Source organism: Gracilinanus agilis, chromosome 2 (assembly GCF_016433145.1).
Source record: "Gracilinanus agilis isolate LMUSP501 chromosome 2, AgileGrace, whole genome shotgun sequence".
Taxonomy (NCBI): domain Eukaryota; kingdom Metazoa; phylum Chordata; class Mammalia; order Didelphimorphia; family Didelphidae; genus Gracilinanus; species Gracilinanus agilis.
The window spans coordinates 542,601,395-542,626,062 of record NC_058131.1 but is presented as its reverse complement, the minus strand read 5'-3'; the positions used below and the strand labels follow the sequence as shown (position 1 = coordinate 542,626,062).

General features: G+C 36.2%; 1 protein-coding gene across 1 annotated transcript in view; it reads right to left on the bottom strand.

The window, feature by feature from the left end:
* The window catches only part of MYO5A (myosin VA), a 145,041-nt gene that overhangs the window by 8,399 nt on the left and 111,974 nt on the right, over positions 1–24,668 (bottom strand). Inside the window, exons 32-38 of the mRNA XM_044660044.1 lie at positions 23,810–24,008; positions 21,777–21,851; positions 19,529–19,622; positions 14,647–14,793; positions 13,680–13,834; positions 6,881–6,970; positions 4,561–4,711 (exon numbers count right to left, since the gene is read on the bottom strand). Coding sequence (XP_044515979.1) covers positions 4,561–4,711; positions 6,881–6,970; positions 13,680–13,834; positions 14,647–14,793; positions 19,529–19,622; positions 21,777–21,851; positions 23,810–24,008 — 911 coding nt within the window. The remainder of the gene's footprint in view (positions 1–4,560; positions 4,712–6,880; positions 6,971–13,679; positions 13,835–14,646; positions 14,794–19,528; positions 19,623–21,776; positions 21,852–23,809; positions 24,009–24,668) is intronic.

Below are 24,668 nucleotides of genomic sequence, written 5' to 3'. Positions count from 1 at the left end.
CATAAGTGACCCCTTTAAAAGGAGAAGGTCCTCAGTCAGCTGAGGTCTTGGGTGGAAGACAGCATCAGGTGAGGATCTCTTCTGGTTCATGGAGGAGTGTTGGAATGCTGAGACTCTGGTGGGACCTCTGACTGCTTCCCTTTGAATTGTCACATGAATAAGTTAGGCTGACTCTCTTTTTCTTCCCTTGGTGTTTCTGGAGGCTCTTACCCTCAGGGAGGCCTCTCTTGCCTCTCTAATTGTAAAAAGCCTTGTGGCTAGAAGCCTTGTTTAATTAACCTCTGTGCCCCTCTGCTGAGCCTCTAAATTCTTACCTGGTCCGGGCCAGAGATTCTCTCTCTCAATTTCCCTACCTTCAACCTTCCTTAACTGTAAATAAATCATCATTAAAGTTAATTTTGACTTGAGATTATTCCTTAATTGGGGAAATTTCCCCTGGTGACCACCTTTTAATATATTGAACCCATAAAAACCCCTTTCCTCCCTTACACTAAGGCAACTCTTTTGAAGTTTCATTGTATTGTATCCTACTCATTGTATTCGTCATATTAGGAATAATGTTATGGGTCCAGATAGAACATTTCAGGGGGCCACACCTGGCCCGTGGGCGATAGTTTGCCCATCACTGTTCTAAACATATAGCGGGTCACCAAGCCTGGAAAACAAGGTGTCATCCCTGCCTCCTCACTCGCTCTCACCACCCTTATCCAACCTATTGAGAAAGCCTGTCATTTCTACCCTCATCATATCTCCCACAGAGGGCTGTCTCCTCCTCTGATACCACCCCCTGATACCACCCCCTGCCCGCTGGCAAAGGCCTCTCCTCCCACTTCTGGATTACTGCACTAGTCTGTGGGGAACCCTGGTGGGCCTGCTAGCCTCACTTCAGTTCAGCCTCCAGAGTGCTGCCAAAGGGACTTTCTGTAAGTGCAGAAAATTAAAAGATTCTAGATTTAGAGTTGGAAGAACCTCCAATATGACTACCAAGTCTAATGCCATCTTATAAGTGAGGAAACTAAAACTCAGGGAAGTTAAATGACTTGATCGGGCTCACACTACTACTAAATAGTAGGATTTGAACCTGGGGCTTCCTGATTCCAAGTTGAGCATGATTTGGCCAATCATGCTGAAAAAAAACAAAGACAAAACAACCCATCCATTTTCCCCTCTCTATCTGCACACTTTCTTCTAATCACTTCCTACTTCGTTTTGCCTCTTCATTCTCACCAAAAGGAGCTCTTCTCCTTGTAGACTTGCTTTTCCTCTAGTAGTCACTGGGTGGTTTCTTTGTATGTGTTTGTTTTGATTGTTCTCTTCTATTCTCACTCACCTTAGAGTTATTGCTTCAGTCTTTCATTCTAAGGCGTGGTGGGCTAAGTTGTGAAAGTGGTACTATTACCTATGGCATCTCTTAATTTTGCCTGCTTTGTCTGCTTTCTGTTACTCTACCTTATCCAATTGTTTTTAATATTTTAAACAAGTTTCTACTACTTATTGAATTTTTGGCTGTCAATATTGTGGACTTAATTTGTATTTTCTTAATTTCATCATTTCCCTCTGCTTAATAATGAATCATCATTCACAAGAGACAGTATTGAGCCTTTTACAGACCTACTGATATTTATATCCACCTTTTATTCTCATTATCTCTAAACATATAATTAAATTTACATGTGTGGTAAATTATCCCTCAAACATGGCAGCATGAAATATCTTAAAGATTACAATTGTGGATTCAATAATTAAAGCATTATGATTTCATTACGTATTTAATGACATGTTTTTTGCATTCACATTTACTTTAACATATTTTATCCTCTTCTAGAATAATTTAACTTGTGGACTAAATCACAACTGTAGTATACCTATAAATAAAGTTCTAGCTTTTATATTTTTCCATCAGTGGCTTTCTAAGCCATTTCCATTGCCTTATTTAAAAGATCAATTTAACTATAACAGATCTGTATTCCAGTTGTTTGTATTAACTAAAATTATTCTTTATGAACTTAATAAAGTTTCATCTGTATGAATGAGAAGAAAACCTCAATAAATTTCACTGGCTTCCTAAATCTCTCTAACAATTTTAAACTACTCTGTTTAGTTTTATTTTATTTTATTTTACTTATTTATTTATTGGGGGTCAGGGGGGTGCGCTTACCTTCCATCTTAGAATCAATACGGTGTATTGGTTCTAAGGCAGAAGAATGGTAAGGGCTAAGCTGGTGATGGCAAACCTATGACATGTGTGTCAGCACTGATGTACGTAGCCATTTTCAATGACATGCAGCCGTATACAGAGAAGTATGGGTCCACATGCAGAGGATGAAACATTTGTTGTAGTGTAGTGTAGACACTCTGTGCACTATAGATGACAATTCTACCTATAATTTACCTATTTTGGTTTATTAAATACAGTTATATATTACAATTATACATTTTTGTTATCTAAACTATAAATATCACAAAATTATGGTGTTTTTTTCTCGAAGTGACACACCACCTGAGTTTTTGGAGAATTTTGACACACCAAGCTCAAAAGGTTGCTCATCACTGGGCTAGGCAATGGGGGTCAAGTGACTTGCCCAGGGTCACACAGCTAGGAAGTGTTTGAGGTCACATTTGAACCTAGGACCTCTCATCTCTAGGTCTGGCTCTCAATCCACTGAGCCATCCAGCTGTCCCCTATGTTTAGTTTTTTTTTCCTTTTTTTTTTCTTCCCCCCCACCCCTTAACTTCTGTCTATTGGTTCATAGGTGGAAGATTGGTAAGGGTGGGCAATGGGGGTCAAGTGACTTGCCCAGGGTCACACAGCTGGGAAGTGTCTGAGGTTGGATTTGAACCTAGGACCTTCCGTCTCTAGGCCTGGCTCTCAGTGCCCCCGCCTATGTTTAGTTTTAAAAGCCCTTCACAGCCTGCTTCCAACCTCTCTTTCTACTCATACTCTACATTCCTCTCCTTCCTATACTCTGAAATCACACATGTCTGCTCTCTCTGTTTCTCACAGACAACTCTTCATCCTCTGTCTTGGTACTTTTGTGCTGGCTATCCCACGTGGCTAGAATGTGCTTCCTCCCCACTTCTGCTTCATAAAATCTCCCTCTTCCTTCAAGATGCAGTTCAAGCACTAATGCTATATGAAACATCTCCTGACTTCCCTAAAGCTCCCTGTCCAAATCTCCTCTGTATTTAACTATTCTGTATTTATTTTCATCATATTTTCTCTAGTAGTTAAGTATCTAAGGCTGGTTTTGAACCCAAGTCTTCCTGACTTCAGGGCCAGCACTCTACTGAGCCACTTAGCTGCCTCCTAGGCAAAGGTTAAGTGACTTGCCCTAGGTCACATAGCTAGCAAGTATCTGAGGCTAGATTTGAATTTAGGTCTTCCTGTCTCCAGGCTCAATACTCTAATTCACACAGAGCCAGCTATCTGCCTCTAAGACACAGGAGGAGCTTATTAAATGCTTGCTGAATGATTAGGAAATCTCCTATATGTATAATATACTAGACCAAATTTACAAATGCTTGTGGCAAATGAGCAAGTCCAGCTTCCATCATTTCTATAAAGTACATCTTAATCTTAGTTTGGATTGATTTAAAATTAATTTGAAAGTATGGAAGCTTTATTATATATCAGACAAGAAAATCTGGTAATATGGTATAGTGGGAAGAATGCTGGATTTGGAATTGGAGCACCTGGGTTCAAATCTTGACCCTCATTGGTAAGTGAGACATTGGACAAGGGATTTAGCCTCTCTGGGTTTTGATTTATCAGTAAATGAAGGGGTTGGTTGTGATGATTAAAGCCCCTTCCAGCTCTAAACCTATGATTCTCTGTTCTACGATAACTTATAGCATAGAGATAAGGTGACTCTAAGATACCCCCACTTAGCCATGGATGTGGTAACCAGAGACACCTACCTTAATTTCAGAACTCATGTCATCTAGACCTGAGGAACAGAGAGAACACTGTCTGCAGTTGGCAAAAAGCCCTGACGGCTTTTGAACTAGATTAAAATGTTAATTTAGAAATATTCAGTAAAATAAATAAAAATGCAATATGACACGAATGATGTTCATTTGGGGGTTTCTAAGTCCATTTGCAGCAGCATGGATCCATTTGTGTTCGAGTTGGACACCGCTGACCTAGGTCATCCTAAATAATCTTCTGACTGGATTTCACATCTAGAAAGGCTTGTCAGTGTTAAAATTTAGTTACAAAACCCCTTACCCGATCTGTGTGAGGAGTCTAATACAAATTCTAGGAAACTCATCTTTGGAAAGAACTTTTGGACCTATGACTCCCTGGTGAATACGCAGGTCGCCAAAGGCTGACCCATTTTATTTTAATGCCAGTAAGAGGCTGTCTCAGGAAGTGATCTACTCTTAGGGAAGTATGTGCGGAGCTGGAGTGGGGCTAGGGGAGGGGGTCATTCTGTGTTACCTCGTTACTGTTGAATGCTACAGCAGATGGAGCCTGCTTTCACACAGCACCTCACAAAACAGTATCGTGCTGATGATATTCTTAGTCACAACAATATTTCATTATCCTTTTAGTCTTACCAATCATTGGCTGCAGGATGTTTTCTAAGACTCGGACAAGCTGCTGGTAGATCTGAATTGCCAAGTCACTCAGCACCTGGCGATACTCAGCCAGGTCAAAGTTGGTGAGGCAGTGCTCGTTCTGGCGAGGCGTATTGTGTTTCATAAAGCCCTAAGTGGTAAGAAAAGATTAATTTTTGAGAAACAAAACATAACTTTTCTCTTCCTAACTTTAGCATGATTCTCTAGTTCCCTTTTCCTAGGGTAAAAGGAATTAATTATTTCTTCTTTTACTTCCTTTTCATTTCTGTAGCTGCCATGGTGGTATAAAGGCTTCCAATGCACATCTGGATGATTGCAACAGCATTTTAGTTAGCCTTCCTGCATTGGGGCTGTTCCTACTTCAATCTCTCCTGTTTGTGTTTGTTAGAATAATCTCTCTCAGAAACTATCTTCAGTATGTCACTTTTCTGCTACTTACTGGATCAAATCTAAATTTGTTACCCTACCAGTCAGGGCTCTTTTACCAGTCACCTTTTCCCACCTAGTAAAAGGGGGAAAAAAATCGTGAGTGGTAGGGATGTGTGAAAAATTCCAAAACTACCAGCCACTTGGGCTTTTTAATTAAAATGACAGTTTCACTGCTTACATTAGAATATCAAAAGCCCTGGGCATTAATCTCTATGAACTAATAAAAACAGGACCAAAAGGGCACTACCACTATTGAACAAATTGCTGAAAAGGAAGAGATTTATAATAATCTACTATTAAGGTTTTTTCATTTATCACAGATAACTACATGCATTCTAAACAAGCTGATATGCTTATGGCAATGACATCAAAAAAGCCTCCTTCAGCAAAAATGGGTATTTTAATAGTGCTTGTTTAAATGGGAATTTAGGAACATAGAGAGACTGTGGTTTGTTGGTAAATGTTTAACAACAGGCTCTCTGGGGAGAAAATGTATGCAAGAAATACTTTTAAACTTAATCTGCATTATTAACATTTTCTCCATCACTTTTTTAAGTTTAGACAATCAAAAATAACTCAGCTTTTATTGTACGTGTAATATGTGTCTTTTGTCATAGCATGAGGAATATGGAAATATGTGTTGCATGAAAGCACTGGTATAACCTATATAAGACTATCGCCTCAAGGAGGGGAAAGAGAAACTGAATCACAAAATATCAAAAAACAATTGTCAAAATTTTACGTGTAATTTAAAAAATAAAGCAAAACTTAAAAATAAATCAAATTTGTTGCGCTTTTAGATTTCTAAGGTTTAGATGCTCACATTGAAAAATTAACAATTGCTTTTCATGGACAAGTTCAAACTGGCTCCAACAAACTCCTAGGCAGCTTCTACTTTTTTGCCACTTCATGCTATTGGTGATCTAGATTTTATTTCTTCTCACCTTTAATTATTTACTCAATAATTTCAACTGCACATCTAAATACATGAAGAAATGACATATGTCAGGATTTTGCTTTACTGTAATTCCTTTATGACTCCAGGAATACACTGTATCTAAAATCACAGAGCCCTTGTTCATCTGCTGTAGTCACTTTTGTATACAGTAGTTCCTTTTGGCACAACCTCCTACAAGAGTCTATGAACTATTTCAAGAGCAGGGATGGTTTTTGAATCTCCCCCTGGCCCCCCTCTCTGTGTAAGAACTGTCTCATCTAACTAAACTTTGAATCTCTGACAACTGACAAATATAAAGGATGGCACACAATAGGCTCCCGAGAAGCACTGGTTGAATGTGAATGTTCTCTGACTTAAGCTCTTCTGCAAATTCTAGTATTGTCTACCCTGGGCACTCCATTCTGAATCCTCTTGTCTCTTAAAGGGGCAAGTTACAAGCTTTAGAAAGTCTGCTTTATATTTCTTGAAGTCTGAATCCTTTTATTCTTGCCTTGTGCTTCTAGTATCTTGGAAACAGTAGGTACTTAATGCTTTTTGAATTGAATTCTCTTGAGAGAAATGAAATAAATGATGAATTCATCTAACTACAAGTTGGTTCAATACAAATATTGCATCAAGTCAATAGCCAAAAAGGTATTCTTATCTTTGGTCCTCCTTAATATACTGTGGTGCTTAAAGACTGTTCCACTGTCTTCCTCAGATTTCAGCTGTGTGATGGGGAGTTCATTTCATTGGTTATGCCGCTTCTGAATATAAACTATGGAAATGAGAAGGTCCAAATTTACTGTACATGTGCAATGAATATTAAACAATAATCTCATACTCTGAACCTCTGCTGAATCTGGCCTTCTGAAAGTGAACCAGTAAGACATAACTTACGTCTTTATAAACCCTAAAGAAAGGTATTCTCACCTCTTCTCCACTGTATTGCTTCAAACAGTGCAGAAATCGGCAGGTGTTTGATAGCCAGAAGGAAACGGTTTCAAAATCATCACCTCTTTTCTGAAAGAGAAGAAAAAATATAGCTCTCAGTCTGACTTTTCCTTAGGAATGTAGCAGTCTGAAAGAATTGAAAGAGATCCCAGAGCTTACATTGTATAAGTCACTGTACAGGTAATTATAGCACTTATTTTGCAGATAGAAATATATGTTGGTTATTTGCTAGCAAAATATGAACAGTTTCCAATAATAGATTTCTTTGCAAGTTTCATGTGGAACTTGTTACTTTACTTCCATGTTTTTTCCTTCATTAGGCAAGTTGCCCTCACCACTCAAGTGGCTGAAATGTTTTCTTTAATTGGGGGAAAAAATTATAGGCAATCCCCTTACTTATATCCCTTACATTATAATAATCAAGCAGCTGGGTGCACCCTGACTCTTTTCAATACTATCAGTAGAGTCCTCAGGGACTAGCCACTGGTAAGATGGGAAGAAAGAAAATAGAAAGGGAGGGAAATCTTCCAGAACTGTCACTTATCTCTCCCTTCAGAACAGTGGCTACTCTCTCCAGTCTCAGAACTTACCTCATTTTGGTAGTATCCTTAGGGCCCACCCAGTCTGTTTCTATATACCATAACTTGATTATGGGCCACATTCTATATTTCAACTAAAAGGTGTTATATTTTGTTCCTACTTCAGTGCCTAAATGGCCAAGTTAGCCTGAATCCAATTTGTCTCTAAATATAAATGAATCTTCAAACTTTTGGGAACCAAAGACCCCATTAACACTTTCTCTACAAGACCTGAGAGAATAAAGGAAAAGGCAGAATGGAGAAAAGAAAAAATTAATGAATGTTTAAAAGCAGCAATCTTGAAAAAGCCTGCTTCTATAAAGGCATGATGATGTGTAATGGAAGTATCCCATTCTCTTTTTAGGAGCATGTACAAACATTTTTCCTATATATTTTAGAACAGAGAAACTTGCTGAAAAGACTTCCTCTTACCACATTTACCTGCTTCTTTTCTAATCACAGTCATGCTGGTTTTCCTTGTACAAATTTTTAAACATTTTATGTAATTGTCAATTTTGCCTCCTGTGAACCTCCCTCTCTTGTTGGTCATGAATTCTTCACTTATCCATAGATCTGATACATTCCTTTATCCATACTCCTCTAATTTGTTTATGATATCCCATCATGCTTAAATCATGTAACCATTTGGAGCTTGTCTTGGTATATGGTGTGAGGTGTTGGTCTGTACCTAGATTCTGCCAGAATACTTTTTAGCTTTCTCAAAAGTTTGTGTTGAATAAGTGAGTTCTTGCCACAATAGCTTGGATCTTTGGCTTTTCAAACATTAGGTTATTGTGCTTGTTTGCTTTTAAATATTCTGAACCTAATTTGTTATAGTCATCATCCTATTTCTTACTCAGTGCCAACTTGTCTTTTTGTATAATTTGAGATCTGGTATTGCTAGGCATCTTTCCTTTTCACTTTTTTCATTAATTCCCGGTATATTCTTGACTATTCGTTCCTCTAGAATCTAGATGAATTTTGTTATTAATTTTTTTCTAGATTTACAAGTAATCCTTTGGTAGTTTAGTAGTTATGGCAATGAACATGTACGGATATTATATAACTGGGTTTGGTCAGCTTCACCACATGAAGAGACGGATTTTTAATTGGCTGTAGAGCCTCAAACAGAATATGAATTCAAAAAGTACTAACTAGTCAAAATGAGCCTGTACTTCACTTCTATCTAGCTGGATTCAAGAAAGAAGGCAAAGATTAAGTCTTGAGTGAGGAAAGACCTTAGGCTCTTATCTCTCAAATGAGGTCACAACCCCGGAATAGATGGCCTTGCTGTTCCTTCTGTCTCTGTTATACCTTGTCCTTACTTGCTTTTAGGTGAAGGACACTAGAGATGGGCAGTGACCTTATGAATGACCTTATAAAAGGTCAGAAGAATGAGAGACTAGAAATCCAACATCTAGAATCCATACTAGCTCCTAGAAATGAGACCATAAGAAATTGAGTCCCAAGCACCTGCCTGACCTAGCCTTGCAATAGCTGAGATTCAGACTCAGTCATTCTGCATTTGGAAGAGAACTTAGTAGGATGACTGTGACATAGAAAGTGGACTGCATATCAGCCCACTCTCTCCAGGTGCTGAGGTGGGCAACAGCCAATGAAAATGCTGTTGAGAGATAGAGTGTCTTGTGCAAGGAAGAGTAAGGAAGCCAGAACCACTAGATAGCAGAATACATGAAAGGGGATAACTAGAAAGGTGGAGGGAAACAGGTATAGAGCTTTGAACATCAGAGAATTTTCTATTGGTCCTGGAGATGAAAGGAAGCTACTGGAGTTCACTGGGGATTTGAGGGGTGAAGGCCAGGCTATTTAGGAAGACCACTTTGGCCACTGAGTGGAGGATAGACTGTAATGAGGAGAAACTTGTGTCAGAGACACTAACCAGCAGGATATTGTCATAGTCCAGGTGTGAGGTGATAAGGGCCTGCACTCAAAGGTACTTATACAAGGGATGGAATAATGTCAAATCAATAGGTCTTAGAAACAGATCGGATACAGAAACAGTGAGATGAAGATGACACCCAGACTGGGAGGTAGGAGATGTGTTCTTGTTGTTTTAAATTGGAATTCCAAATGCATTTTCTTCCAGAAACAAATTTATACCTAGTGGATAGGATTCAGAGCACTATTAATGCAATATTAAACTTGTGGTACTTTATGGTTTAAATAAATCTTGGTCATTTAGCCTAAGAATCTATCACAATTTTTTAAGGGGAGTTTCTGAGTTCCATATAAATGACAGAAACGAATTTTAAGAACACAAATCATTTGGTCAGATCCTTTTAGCCTTTGCCACCAGCTCTTGTCTCACTTCAGGTCTATGGCTTGGCATAGCTACTCTGGCTGGGCAGGAGACAGCTGAACAGGGTAACGGTTGAGGGGAAGGCATTAGAACTTTCTGCCCATTCTGATCAAATCCTTTAAGAACACTTTCAGTGCAACAGCTGCACTGAAGGCACAGTCATAGCCTTGTAACTAATAGGACTTTATCTTCATGGAGAACCATCTTTGGTATAAGATGGAAATAACCTGTCATTAAATTCCATTTCTTAGCTTTCTGTTTTGTTAGCACTATAGAGGAGTGTCAAGAAAATGTGAATGGCTTTAACAATAACAAATTTGACTTCAGTTTTCTTCATAAAGGATTCACTGATGAGGATATTCCATTATCGATTATATTGGCATAAAACTGGAAACAGTGTTTCCAATGAATTCCTTTATTTCTTCTTCATTAGATATGAATTATTTTTTTATATTGGCAATTTGTTTTTCTTTCCCTTCCCTAAAATGTTCTTAATGGCTTGTTTTTTTAAAACAGCTTCTAGTTTTATTATAAACTTAGTTTTTTATTTGCCTTATTATCTTCTTTAATTTTTCACAATTTTAATTTTGTGGTTAGTTAGGATTTTTTGGCTTATACTCTCTCTCCTTTCTTTTTTTTCTTCCATACTCAATTAATTGATCTGTTCTTTCTCTCTGTAAATGAAAGTACTTAGAGATATAAATTTTCCGCTAGGGACTACTTTGACTATTCCCCAAAAGTTTTGCTTTGTGGTTTTATTGTTATTTTCCTCTATGATGAAATTATTTATTGATCCTATGATTTATTCTTTGACCTATCCATTCTTGAAGATTAAATTATTTAGTATCCATTAACCTTAATTTATTTCTTTAAAGGCCATATTGATTAGAACTTTCATTGCATTATAGTCATTAAGGATGTATTTAATATTCTGCATTTGTTTATGAGGTTTTTATGCACAGCAAATGGTCAATTTTTGTAAAGGTGCCAGAAACAACTTTTCATTCCATAATCGCTAGGCATCTATAACAAAACTATATTCTGAAACCTAATTTCAATCTTGTTTATTTTTTAAAGGGTTGCAATTATAGATTTGATGTCTATTTCCCCATGTAATTTAACTTTCTCTTTAAGTACTTAGATGCTATAACATCAAGTGTAGACATAGGTTGTCTTCAATCCCCAATTATTTAGAATTGATAAGACTCTATACTGTCTTTGAGCATGATAAAGTTTCCCTGTTTTTTTTAAAAACTATTTTCACTGTTCCTTTTCTGAGATCATGATTGCCACCCATGCTTTTGAGATTTAATCTGAAGCATAATATAATTCTATTCTAAATTTTTACTTATTCACATATAATATTGTGTGAATGTTTTTGTTTCAAGTGTACTTCACTTGAAAGTGAATTCTGATTTCTATTCTTATTCTATCTTCTTTTACTTTATGGGTGAGTTCATCCTTTTCACATTCAAGGTTATGATTGTTGTTTATTTTCTTCCATCATAATTAACTTATACTTTCCGCCTCTTTTTGTCCTGTCCCCTATTTATAAGAAGGTGGTGAAAGAAACAGAATTTGATTAACACTTCACGATTCAAGTGATCACCTTCCCCTCAAATGCCCTTTTCTTTACCTCATCCAGATCTTTATCATTGCTTCTTACATTTACTCTTTCCTCTCTTATGACTATCAAAAAAGAACCAAAACATTCCCAGGCTCCTTATTTGTCTTATTTAATGCCCTCTATAATCTTTGAAGGTACCAGGATTCTGAAGAGACCCTTTTTTCTTCTTCACTTCTTAAAATATAAGCTTATTATCAAACTTAAACCTCTTCCCTATATTTCTATTGACTATTGTTTTTGCTTTTAAAAGTATCTACTTAGCTCTGACCTTATCAGGAATTTTTGGAAGATATAATCTATTCAAGGTCCATTCCTATCCACCCTGAATTAAAATCAGTCATATTCTTTATTATAAGCCTTTATCTTTTGTCTTTTGGAATGTCATGTTCCAAGCTTTCTCCTCTTTATTAATTATGATAAAATATTTTTGGATCCTGACTGACTATATTTTCTTGGTACTTAAAATGTCTTTCTAGTTATTTGTAGTTTTCTTTCATCTGGAAGCTCTGGACTTAGTCAAAAGACTATGAAATTCCAGGAATTTTTCATTTAGGGGTATTTTTTTTTTGGTTTTGTGTTTAGGAGGTGACCAGTGAATTTTTTCTATTTTCATTTTACCCTCTATTTCTAATAGATCTGTGCAGTTGTCATTTATGATTTCTTGAAATATGGTGTCTTAAGTTTTATGTTCAGTCATGTTTCCAGGGAGTTTGATGATTCTTAATTTATCTTTTTTTAACCTGTTTTCCAGATCGGTTGTTTTTGACTACAGAAACTTAAAAATCTTCTATTTTTTTAATCCTTTTATTTCCTTCTAAAACTTCTTTTCACCTCATGGAGCCATTAATTTTTGATTGCTCCATTCTATTTTTAAAGGATTCAGTTATTTGAGTAAGGATTCCAACCTTCTGTTCTAAGCTGTTTCTCTCCCTTATAATTCACTTTTATACACATGTAATTTTACTTTTAGTTTCTTGCTTAATTTCTTCCAGTCACTCTTATTATCCTTGTGGTCAAGTACTTTTCTCCCTTTCTCTGACTGTCCTTATTGTCAGAACACTCTCATCTTAAGAGTTTATCTCTTGGTGTTTCTTCATTGTATTTGGTTTCTTCTTCTGTTTACTCATATCTCCAGATTCAGTTCCTGGTTTGGGAACTTAGTGTCTTGGACAGGCTCAACCCCTTCAAATACTCCTGGATAGTGTTGTTTGGCTCTGTTTGGTCCTAACTGTGATCTTCTGGGCTCCTACTTCTAGTTCCAGTTACTCTAGAATACTTGTAATCATAGTACTATCCAGTTTCAGTCACTTCTGGATAATATGAGGTGAAAGTACCAGAGTCTTCAGGCCCATATAGATTATCTATAGTCAGAGAATATGGTATTCAAGTTCCCCAAAACATCCTACGTGAGAATGTCGCAGACTTGTTCCCCCAGTATCTTCCCTACAAGACTGCTGCCAGTTTCCAGTACCTATGTAGATTCTCCATCAGAGCACTGCAGGCTTCAGGTACCTTGAAATATACTTAGGCAGAGTGCTTACAAGCTTTGGGCCTATTTACTGTGTTCAAGCCAAGAATGTCTGAAGGCTTCTAGATGTTTTTGGTTTTTTTTGTGGAGTACTACTTTTTCTTACTAAAGTTACTTAAAGTCTTTTATTTTAATTGTCGTATGTTATTCTCTATAGACTGATTCCATTAAATAACCTTGAATTACATTCCACATAGAACTGGGAAGTAAAGATAAGTCTCATTTATATAATTGCTTCAAGATATTACAAGTACTATCCTTATAACAACAGTATGAAACATTTAGTGCAATGATTATTACCCCTTATTTTACAGAAGAGGAAATGAGGTGCATAGGAATGAAACTCTTTGCCCTTCTTCACAAAGCTGGCATCAGAGCCCAGATTCAATCCATGTCTCCATACTCCTAGGCCAGTGATTTTTGTATCAAATCTATAAGCATTTTACTATAAAGCTAAAGACAGTAAATCTCCAACTGGTTCTATCATTTAACTCAAATCTTGCTTTTAAAGTAAACAAATAGATAATCTTCAAGGAAGACATTTTTCTCCATAGTTTAAGTTATTATCCATTAATTATGACTAAAAAAGCTTCACTAAGCAATGACTCATTTCTTACACTAAAGGAGGATTCATTTCAAAAACACAGAAAATAACTGCAATGTAGATTTTATCTTTAATAACATTCATCCTACAGTGGTTTTCATAAATTAAAGAATGAACTGACCTTCAAAACTTTTTTAATGCTGTTAATTGTTGATGTCAGCAATGACCTCACTTTCTGATCATCATTCAGGTAGTCAGCATGTCGGACACACATAAATAAAATGTAGGCTGGCAACCCAGGGATCAAATTGACAGCTACTCCACGTGGTTTCAAGTCTAGAAGAAAAACAATAAAACAATTTTTCACATAATGTTCAAAACCAACAAGGAAGGTTTTGTGGGTGACCTGTATGATTAATCATCACATAAATACAAGTATTTTTTAGGGAAAAAGATAACAGTTGAAAGGATCTTTTAAGGGATGAAGTTACTACTTCCAAAATAATGGTATTGTTGAAGTAATTAGTAAAGTACTATTAATCCTATCAGTCTGTAATAAGTGTTTCCTGTTAATGGTGATCACTTTTTAGAATACCAGCACTTAAAAGGGAAGCCAAATTAGAGTTAGCATAAAGTTTGCATTGAAGGTATGACACTAAAACATATTCTTAATTCTTTCATTAATAACCTCATAAGATATAATAAGACCCTTCATTATTCTTCTAAGATCTTATATTCTTCATAGCCCCTTGCTCAATGTCTTTTGAGAGTCTCTTGTTCTCCACAAATCTTTTATTAATGTGAAAACATTTCTTCCATTAGCATCTTGTTTATACCATTGTTCTCCCACCATTGTGAAATTTTCACTCTTATAATATAACTCTAGCCACATGCAGTAAAAAAGTCTGAAGAAAGTGAAACAATGCTGAGAAACAGGAAAAAGTTTATGTTATATTATGTTATGTTGAAATCTTATATTCAATTCTAATCATTATGTAATGAAATTAACATATAGGTGTTTGGACACAAGAAGAACATTTTCAAAAACTTTATGTTATAGCCTAAAAGCTATATAGCTATGTCAAAGGTACAGAAATATTAATCCAGGTTGATCAATTAAGCTGCTGTTTCATACAAAATATACTTGCCCAGGATGAGATTCTTGACAAGTTTTTGCTCGTCATCCTTCTTATATTCCAACATTCCCTGGAAATCCTTCTCTTTCCTGGGAATATTTACTGGACGGATAGGTTCATCAATGATCTGTCCTGGGGATATGTTCTCCATCTGCCCCACTTTAGGAGTAAAACAAGAAAAATTAAAATATATTTCAGCAAAGAAACATGAAATAAAAAAATCTACATTCAACAGTTCAAAACAGTACTTATTAAAATAACCTTAGAAAATATAAAGTGGAAAAACACTCCCTCATTTCTCTAATTAGAGAAATACATGTCCCATTCTACTTCCCTAGCTTTGCCTCTATTACTCCCACACACTTCAAGTAATGAAAGGGTGAACTTGAGGTTGAACTGAAATTGCTGTCATGAAGATTCCTTATAGCAGAAAGATGCTAAAAGAAATCATTGTGTAGCATTTTTTTAAAGTATCAAATTAGAAGATAGAAGGCCTAGACTTAATACAAACGTGACCACTAATAATCTGTGTTGCCTTGGATAAGTAATTTTACCTTTTTCAGCTTCGTTATCCTCACCCAGTTTGAATCATTTATTTAAATGACGAGGTGGAAAATACTTTTAAAAATCATAAACCTATTTATAATAGTTGAGTGGCTCAAGAGCCAGGTTCAGAGATGGGAAGTCCTGGGTTCAAATCTGACCTCAGACACTTCTTAGCTGTATGATGCTGAGCAAGACACTTAACCCCCATTGCTTAGCCTTTACCAAGCCTTAGAACGAACACACAGTATTGATTCTAGACAGAAGGTAAGGGTTTAAAAAAAGTTGTTAAAAGATCATAAGCCAATTTCCAGATTAGAAAATGAAACAAAATGAAATAAAAATTGAAAAAATCTACCACTATGTTCTGTAATTTTTTTAAAGTGCAGTGGAAAGAGGCCTTGGAATTAAATTCCTCCCTGCTAATACAGTGTATGAGGATGGCCATGTTGCTACTCCTCTTTTGGCTTCAGTACCTTTACCTAAAAATGAAGTAAATTGGCTATTCCTCAATGAATGGGATTCTCATTAGCATCTCATTTTCTGACCACAAAGAGCTGCTATAAATATTTTTGTATAGAAAGGACCTTTTTCTCTTTCTTTGATCATCTTTTGGGCATAGGCTTAACAGAATTATAGCTGGATCAAAGGGTCAAAACTTTTTGGGTAAAATTACAAATTGCAAATTAATTAATTAAACTGAATTTCACATTCTCTCCAGCATGTGCAATGTTGCAAGCACCTTGTGTAAATAGAATTTTGTAACCTTGGACTTCATTTCCCGGTATCCCTTTCCTTTTTTGTCCCCTATTTGAGTCCTTACATTTTGGTGATAAAAGTTTGCTGTAATCCTGCCTTTTTTTTCCCTTCCTGTGTTGTCCTCCTCTTCCCCCTGACCAGGGTCAGGTTATGTCTCTCATTATCTCTCTCATTATCTCTCTCTCTCTCTCTCTCTTCCCCCCCTCACCCCATCTGGGATCCTCCTCTTTACTAAGGCTAAGGCTATCACTATCCTTTACTTCAAGTTATTATTAATAAATCTTATAAAAATAATACTTAGAGTAGTGGATACTAATTTTAATCTTACAATTTCCAGGTGAGGACCCTGTATTATTAGTTTCACTTTGTTACAAGAAGCTTCTCATAAAGAGGGACTGAGCTGTAGGTGTTCATGATGCAAAAACAGAACATATCAGTAAAACTTTAACAGTGCGATAGGAAAAAACAATGAAAAATTTTTCTCACTACCATTTTTTACAAGGCTTGTGGATACCTCTTTTGCAGCAGCAGTTAATAAACAACAATCTACATGAGATGAAGCAAGTACCAAAATAAGTTAATGTGTTGCTCTCACCTCTAAACATATTTCTCCCATGTATTTTCAGGAAAGCAGGTTTTGCTTTTAAGTTTGCAAGGCTATTTGACCAAAAAGAAAGTTTTTTAAATTCTAACTCTAGGAGCCATTGATAGAATCACTGCAAACCTCTTTTTTCTGCCTGTCCTCAATGAACAGATCATGGGGGGGGGGGGGTGGAGAAATGAAGAGGGTGGGATTATATAATCTCTAAAATCCCTTTAAACTCTGAATCTATGTATAACCAAAAGTACACAAGTTTAATAGTGTTAAATGCCATACAGTCTTCTTTAATATCTTGATTGTGAGACAGTTTCTATTTTAGATCACTGTCACTGAAATAAGAAAGAGAAAATTTTGGTAACCCCAAGGTTCTGGATTTTAAAAGACTCCAGTGAGACTGAGAAATCCTTCATTTGCCAAAATTTTCTACATTTCTTATTTTTTAGCAAAAGTAAAGAGACAACAGAGACAACTTATTTTGTTTCCATATTTTATCCTTCCAATTTTCTGAAAATGCAATTTATTGAGTATGTGTCCAAACCTAATTAAATAATCATCAAAATAATGAAACATTTAAACTATTCTTTTATATTTAAAAATTCAGGCCTTACCACCACTCTCTGAAGGGTGCAAATAATATCATCCCTGGTTTATAGTTAAAGAAACTGAGGATGAGAAATACTGTGACATGGACAGTTACTCAGTTGGTCAGTGTCAAAGCTGGAATTAGAACTTTCTGTGATTCTTTCTAAGGGCAGCTTTCTTGGCAGTTCATCAGAGATTATTGTCTAGTAGCAAATCTCTCCTTTTTATTTTGCCCTGCAGGAACATGTGATCTGACACATTTCTCAAAAGCAGTTATGAATAACTTTTTATTTGAAATCTGTGCCCTGCCTAACTGAGAGCCATGTGTATACCAATGTACAGAGCTAGAAATCAGATTGATGATTGATACTTAACAGAATCTCAAAATGATTAGCATTTCAAAAGATTGAGAAATTCTGTTCTCATCTGTCTCTTCACTTCTGAAAAAAAGACATATCAAATTCACACTGAAAATTTTTGGGCTTTGGATGATATTGTGGAATTTTTAGTTTTATGGAGTTTTACAGATGTGTTTAAATATATCATTCATGGTCACTAAAAGTATAATTTGATTTATCAGAAATACATAGTCCATTTCCTTTGGGTTTATATTGTTTCAAAAAATGATTCAGGGGGCAGCTGGGTAGCTCAGTGGAGTGAGAGGCCTAGAGACAGGAGGTCCTAGGTTCAAACCCGGCCTCAGCCACTTCCCTGCTGTGTGACCCTGGGCAAGTCACTTGACCCCCATTGCCCACCCTTACCAATCTTCCACCTATGAGACAATACACCGAAGTACAAGGGTTAAAAAAAAAAAATGATTCATATGGATTTTGACAAATGCTGAATGTTACTTGTAGCTTTTAAATTACCCCACTGCAAAAAAAAAAAATCATCATATGAATAAAATGCTAGTTTTAAGGCTTAACAATGCAACATGATACCAAGCCAAGAATCAGGAAAGGTGGGTTCAAGGCCAGGCTTCATCCTAGCTGTGTGACCATGGGGAAGTTATTTTAGCTCTTTCAGACTAGTTTTCTCATCTGTAAAACAGGCACAATGCATATATTATCTAATTTACAGCTACTGTGAGGAAAGATCTTAAAATGTTATGTAAATGTGAGACTATCATAATATAGGCTATTTGCTTATTGTGGTCTATTGAATAGTGGTCTTATGTCTTTTAGAAGTGATGTACACTGTGTGAAACATAATGTTTCCATAAGATTACACAAAGAATGGCTATGCCTTGGAGATTTGGCATGTTAGGGATATAGAAATATATATCAGTGATTTTTTTTAAATCCTAAAAGATAAGACTTTTTCTTTGAATGTAGATAACATTTTTGCAAATACCTAAGAGTCATTCAGAATAAGGTAGATGCATTTCATGTTTTTTCCTAAAAGAAAAGAAAAACAACTCAATTAATGTGGCTGCTTTTCTTGTGTGTCTTGAAAGCACTCCTAAAGATACCTTCAAAAGAGATCCTCATAGGAGTTTTTTGTTGTTTTTTTTAAACCCTTAACTTCTGTGTATTGGCTCCTAGGTGGAAGAGTGGTAAGGGTGAGCAATGGGGGTCAAGTGACTTGCCCAGGGTCACACAGCTGGGAAGTGTCTGAGGCCAGATTTGAACCTAGGACCTCCCGTCTCTAGGCCTGACTTTCAATCCACTGAGCTACCCAGCTGCCCCCTACATGGAGTTTTAATCAGTAAAAGCCAAGGATAGCCACCCAAAGAGACCATTTTGAAGGCCAGCAATCACTTTGTGGGATAAATCATCCATCTCATTACTTCTTTTTTTTTAAACCCTTAATATCAATTCTAAAGCAGAAGAGTGATAAGGGGTTTGGCAACTAGGTGTTCAGTAACTTGCCCAGGATCATATAGCTAAGAAGTGTCTGGGACCAGATTTGAAACCAGCTCCTCCTAACTCCAGACCTGGTGCTCTATCTACTGTGCTACCTAGTCGTCCCCTTGTCTGGTTACTTTCTAGTCTCACTTAGACTTGTAATGAAGAGCCCAAGGTTCAAATTCCAGTTCTTACACTAAGTTTTGTGACTATAGACAAATATAACTCTGTGCTTTTATTTCCATATTAGAAAAATGGGTATTAATTGTTTCCTGGGTTAAAACACTATACAAATATGAGTTATTTTTAGTAATGTTATTATTTTGGGAACTAATTAGCAGCTGATATAAATTACCATAAGATTAAAGAATAGGATGCAACTTTGTCACAGAGCAGCTCATATTCATTCACCTCATACAAAAGAATTTAATGTTGCTACATTAAATACATGAAATTCTATATCTTACCATAAACTCAAGGGGGAATAACAACAACCCAGAAATGAATAATATTCACAAAAGCAAGTGTTTTGCTTTGTAGCAAAGATTCATAAAAGCAATACCTTCCAGTTCTCCAATTTTTTTAGCAAATACTTTCAGCTGTTTCTTCAGTTTCCGGACAGTCTTATCCTGTTTTTCGAGTTGTTCCATCAAATCCTAATGATCAAAATGAAAGACAAGTGATGAGGAAAAAAATAAACTCCATTCATATGCATTAAGGGGGAAGACACAAGTCACAGAAAGAGCAATTGTTAGTTATACAAAAAAGTTACTGGGGTGGTGCTCCTGAAAAGTTGTATGGTGGAGACCCCACCTAGCTGACATTGGCAAGCCTATAAAATTCTTAGACAATAAAAGCCAAACTTCATAAATACTCTGGGCAGCATGATGGAGACAAGGCCTGAAGTGATAACATTTTAAGTAGGTCCCATGAATGGAACAGTAGCATGACAGCAAAAAGATGTACTAGTTTTACATCTGAACATGTTCTAAAGGAAAATGTGTTTGGGGAGGGGGGTAGAGGTAAGGATCAATGTCTTTAATGGTACAAAGAAGAGTCTGTGGAGAAGTTTTAAACAAAGTAAGCTTCTTAGATTTTGTTCTTTTCACTCATCACATGAAGAAAGGAAACACTGAAAATGTCAGGGATTATTTGAAAGTTAAAACTTAGCCTCTTAGTGCTTTCCTCAACTCTCTAATACTCTAAATGGCAGAGAAGGTGCCAACCTACATTGATAGAAAAGAGTTTCTTATGCTGGTGAAATCACAAGTCTAGTCCCTCTCCTATCACATCCCTAACATTTACTATAATATAAACTCATATTGCAATAAAGAAAGCAGGAGTCAAAGCTACTTGTAGATGACCACCAAGTGGGTTTTTTTTCTTTCTTCTTAAATTTTGATCTTAAGAGGACTAATGGGTAAGAAAAATCCAAGTAAGTGAGAAATAGAAAAGCAAAGAAGGACAAAAAACTGTGCTCTGGAAGATAAGTAGCGATTGTGCCCTTCTTATCTTCCAGAGATCCCTAATTTGGGTCCCTATGCTGGATTCTGCCACTCTGGGTTGAGCTGAGGGCCATTAGGCATTACCATTTCTAAGAGAGAGAAGCAAACACTAAGGATTCAAGAATAGCATCTCAGAGCTGATCAGTAACCATCTGAGCCTTATTTTGAGTTATTTGGGGGGTTTTGCAGTGGCTCCATCCCACCACCAACCCCACGTTTTTCTAGGAATACAGGGAGACCACACCTGTCATCCATTCTTCTCCTTGCTTGACTCTCTATGTCTTTCCCTTGCTTGATTTTTCCCTATCCACGAATTTCTTGAAGGTCAGAGTTAAAAAAAAAAAAAAAAAAGAAAAAAGAAAAAATACTAGGGGTAATTTATCTTCAAGCAAAATTAGAAGTAAAGCCATAGCAAAGGCAGCTGTGGCTCATTGGTTAAAAGCACGGGGCCTGGAATCAAGTAGATCTGAATTCAAATGAAGCCTCAGAAACTTCCTAGCTCTGTGACTTTGGGCAAGTCACTTAACCTTAGATTGTTTGACAAAAGGATTCACTGGAAAAGGAAATGGCAAACTAGTCCAGTATCCTTGACAAGAAAACCCCACAAACAGCTGTGATCCATGCAATCATGAAGAGCTGAGCATGCTGGAATGACTGAACAAAAAGTTAGAAAACATATGGAGCTTGGAGAGCACACATCAAGTTCTTTAGGAAGAGTTCTGAAAGATGAACTATATACACAAGTAAAGAAAATGAGTATTATATTCAAGAGAAAAAAGATCTGAAAAAAATAGAGAAAGAACCCAAGAGCTTGATTCTAATTATAACTAAGTTACACACAAGAGTCAACAGAAATGCTATTTTCCACTTATATAAGAAAATGAAAAAGATCTTTGGAAAAATCCAAAAGAAAGGATGTCAAGAATGTATGGAGTAAAATGAGAGCTACAGCCCAAATTATTGGCCAAAATTGAATTTAGACATTAAATTCATTTCTCAGAATAAATATTTTCTATAATTTGTAAGAGTTCAGATGTATATTTTGAATTTTCTTTTCCTTTTTAAGACAAACTTTGCTTCCATCACATTGTAAAGAGTAGTGTTAATAACAAACACTAAAAATGACACGTAACAGTGATAGCTGTGATGCCACTTGCTAAGAATAAGCTGTGGGGGGAAATAGGTTTGTGAGATAGTCTGAAAAAGATTTCCTTGGAAAGGATGGGTAGCCAGCCTGATCCTCTGTTAGCAATCCAGAAGTAGCAACAAGACAACAGAAAAGCACAATCTGTGGGATTTACATACAATGATCCGTTTGTAAAGTGATATCCGATATGATTGATAATCCTTAGGGTCAGCTGCATATAATTCCTCAAAATACTGAAAAAATAGGTACAATTGATGTTTGCTTTTTTCTTTGGGGGACTTTAATATCTAACCAAAAGCAACTAAATTTATTTTAAAACAAACATACTGAAATCTCACATTCTCAAACGGTGTTATTTGCTATCGTCTTCTTAATAATTACAGTTATCATGATTAGTAAATTCATCAAATGCACTAAACATATTAACTTACATATGTATATATTTATGTATATACATATACACATACACATACATATTAATGGAAGGTTAGGAGAGAGAACATTGAAGCATACAGATAAAAACAGACTAGGGCCAGTTTTCCAATCATAGCTAGGACCAGTAAGTCTCTTGTCTTCCTTCTCCCAGCCACAGTAACAGCAGACCTGGCCACAGCCTTCACCTACTATGGAAGGGAAGATAAATGTTGCTTCTGATCCAAGTTAGACAAGGAAGCAAGGAACAGTCGTGATGCTCCCTTTCATAGTTCTCTTTTGGGAAAAAGTTAAGTAGTGTAGGAGTATTATGAGGGCTATGTTTATTGAAGCAGGAAGAAAGATCCAGATGTACATGGAGGGAGCTTCTGGGAGGCAACAAAGCTCAAGAACCACCAATGTAGAATACTGCTCTGGTGGGGAGAATAATAATTTTGAGCATTATGATTTGTTTATATTCTGATCTATTTTATCTAATAAGCTGCATAGAGAACAGTTGACCTAGAGATTAAGCGCCCCCCCACCCCAGCCAAAAGCAAAACCATAATAATTTAGAATGTGTGACTTAAACTTCAAATAACTGTTTCCTTCTGAAAAAGTAGCTCGCTATTAATCCAAGAAATGCTTGAGGAACAAGTGAATAAACAAAGAATATTTATAAAATAATGATACTGTTTCCATATTTCACACATTACTTCATTACTTTATGGTAATATACTTTAAAACACACACACACACACACACACACACACACATTGTACAAATTTGTATCAGAGGCATTTTAACATAACTTTGAGAAAGACAATAATTACTGGAGACAAGAATTTAGGCTCCATCATAATGCACAGAACCTGGCAAAGGGGGATTTTACTGATATGTTGGCTTTAAAATATTTCTCAAGTATGTGAGAAATTCATGAATTTTTTAATGATTTAAAATTTCTTAAGGAGATTTACTTAAGTAAGTTGTAATTAACCTTTTTGTATATTATGGAGTGACTCCTTTGACAGGCTAGTAAAACCCATGAACCTCTTTTCAAAATATGCTTTTAAATGCATAACATTGCAAAAGAAAGCAATTATTTTGCTTATCAAAATGTTAAGGAAAATAAATTCACAGACCCCACATTAAGAACTTCTGACTTAAGTGCTTGTACCATAGGCCATAATGGAGATTTCCACTCACTAGCGGAATGAAAAATGGATATTATCAATCTCTTTCTTTGTCCAGCTGATCTTAATTCTTACTTCATCTTATTGCTAGTGGTGGTGACAGGTGGTTCCTCCATCAGAATTATAAGTCTGTCACACTATCTCTGTCATGTGATAGTAGTCATACAACACAATACAGAATTGCCTTTGATAGGATGACCAATAAGATCCCCTCCAGCTCTAAATCTATTTTCCTCATATACTTTTCAGTTAAAAAGAAAAAGCTGAATATTAATTATGTCAACAATGCCTTGTCAGATGTGGCCAATTTCCTGCCTCTCAGAACCATTACTAAAACTTCAAGTATCACTGAGATACCAGATAGCTACAACCATTGAACAAGCATATGTCACTCCTAATGCTTCAATTTAGCAGTATCTTACCATCATATCTACACTATGAAAACTAAAGTTATCAAGTAACAGTGTGTAGTCACATAATCTTCAAAGCAAGGTAAAGTATTATCTAATCTAAAGAATTTAAGTAGACCCAGAAGCACTAACACAAGTTACAGTCAAGAGGGAGTGAAACTGCCAGTATTTCCTTACCAAATTTTCATTTGTCAGCCGGGTAATCTCATGCTGAAGGCTGGCTTCGATCCGGGCCTCAGGTGGTAATTGCAGGTTCTGAGCCAATAGCTGCTGCTGGCGATTATTTTCCTCCTTTAGACTCTGAATCTCTCCCCGTAATGCCTCAGTTTCATTGTCGTGGCTCTTCTTCTGGGACTGGAGTTGAGATTCCAAGAGTCTATGTAGACAATGGGGGGGGGGGGGGGGGAGAGAAGGGGGAAGGAGAAGCTTATTATTCTTCTTCGTTGCTTAGTAGATGCTTGGGATAATATTTAACTGTTGATTTGGGAAAGAGGAAGGTGGAAGGAGAGAACAGATACTCTTAAGTGCTTCAGTGAGCCTTCTGACTAGGTCACACTCAAACAATATTCGGAAAGGAGATAGACATCAAACTGAAACAAAGTATGGTTTTCCATACTGTAAATACTATGTAGAAAAGCCTGAAAATGTTACAAATTTTAGTATTTTTAAAAGTGTTTAGTATATTAAAAGATGAGGACTAAGAACTGTGAAAAGTCAATGAAACAACCCAGCTAACTGGCTTCTATATTAGCAAAATAAAGACTCTTGAAAAAAAATAAAAATAAAATTTTGAAGTCCAACTTTACCCCAATAGAGAAAAAAAAACCTGCAAACCCTCAAATGCTAATTGTGGGGCAGGGATGTCTGAATGATTAAATTATACATTTAAGCATTTCATAAACGATCATTCAAAAAGAAGCTTAGGTTTAGGCTCCCATTTTACTTTTTTTGTTTCCTGTTATCACTTTTCTACAATAAAATCATTTTTCATTTCCAAAAGATGGTGAAGCCAGGAAAGGGACTTTTAATCTCAAGA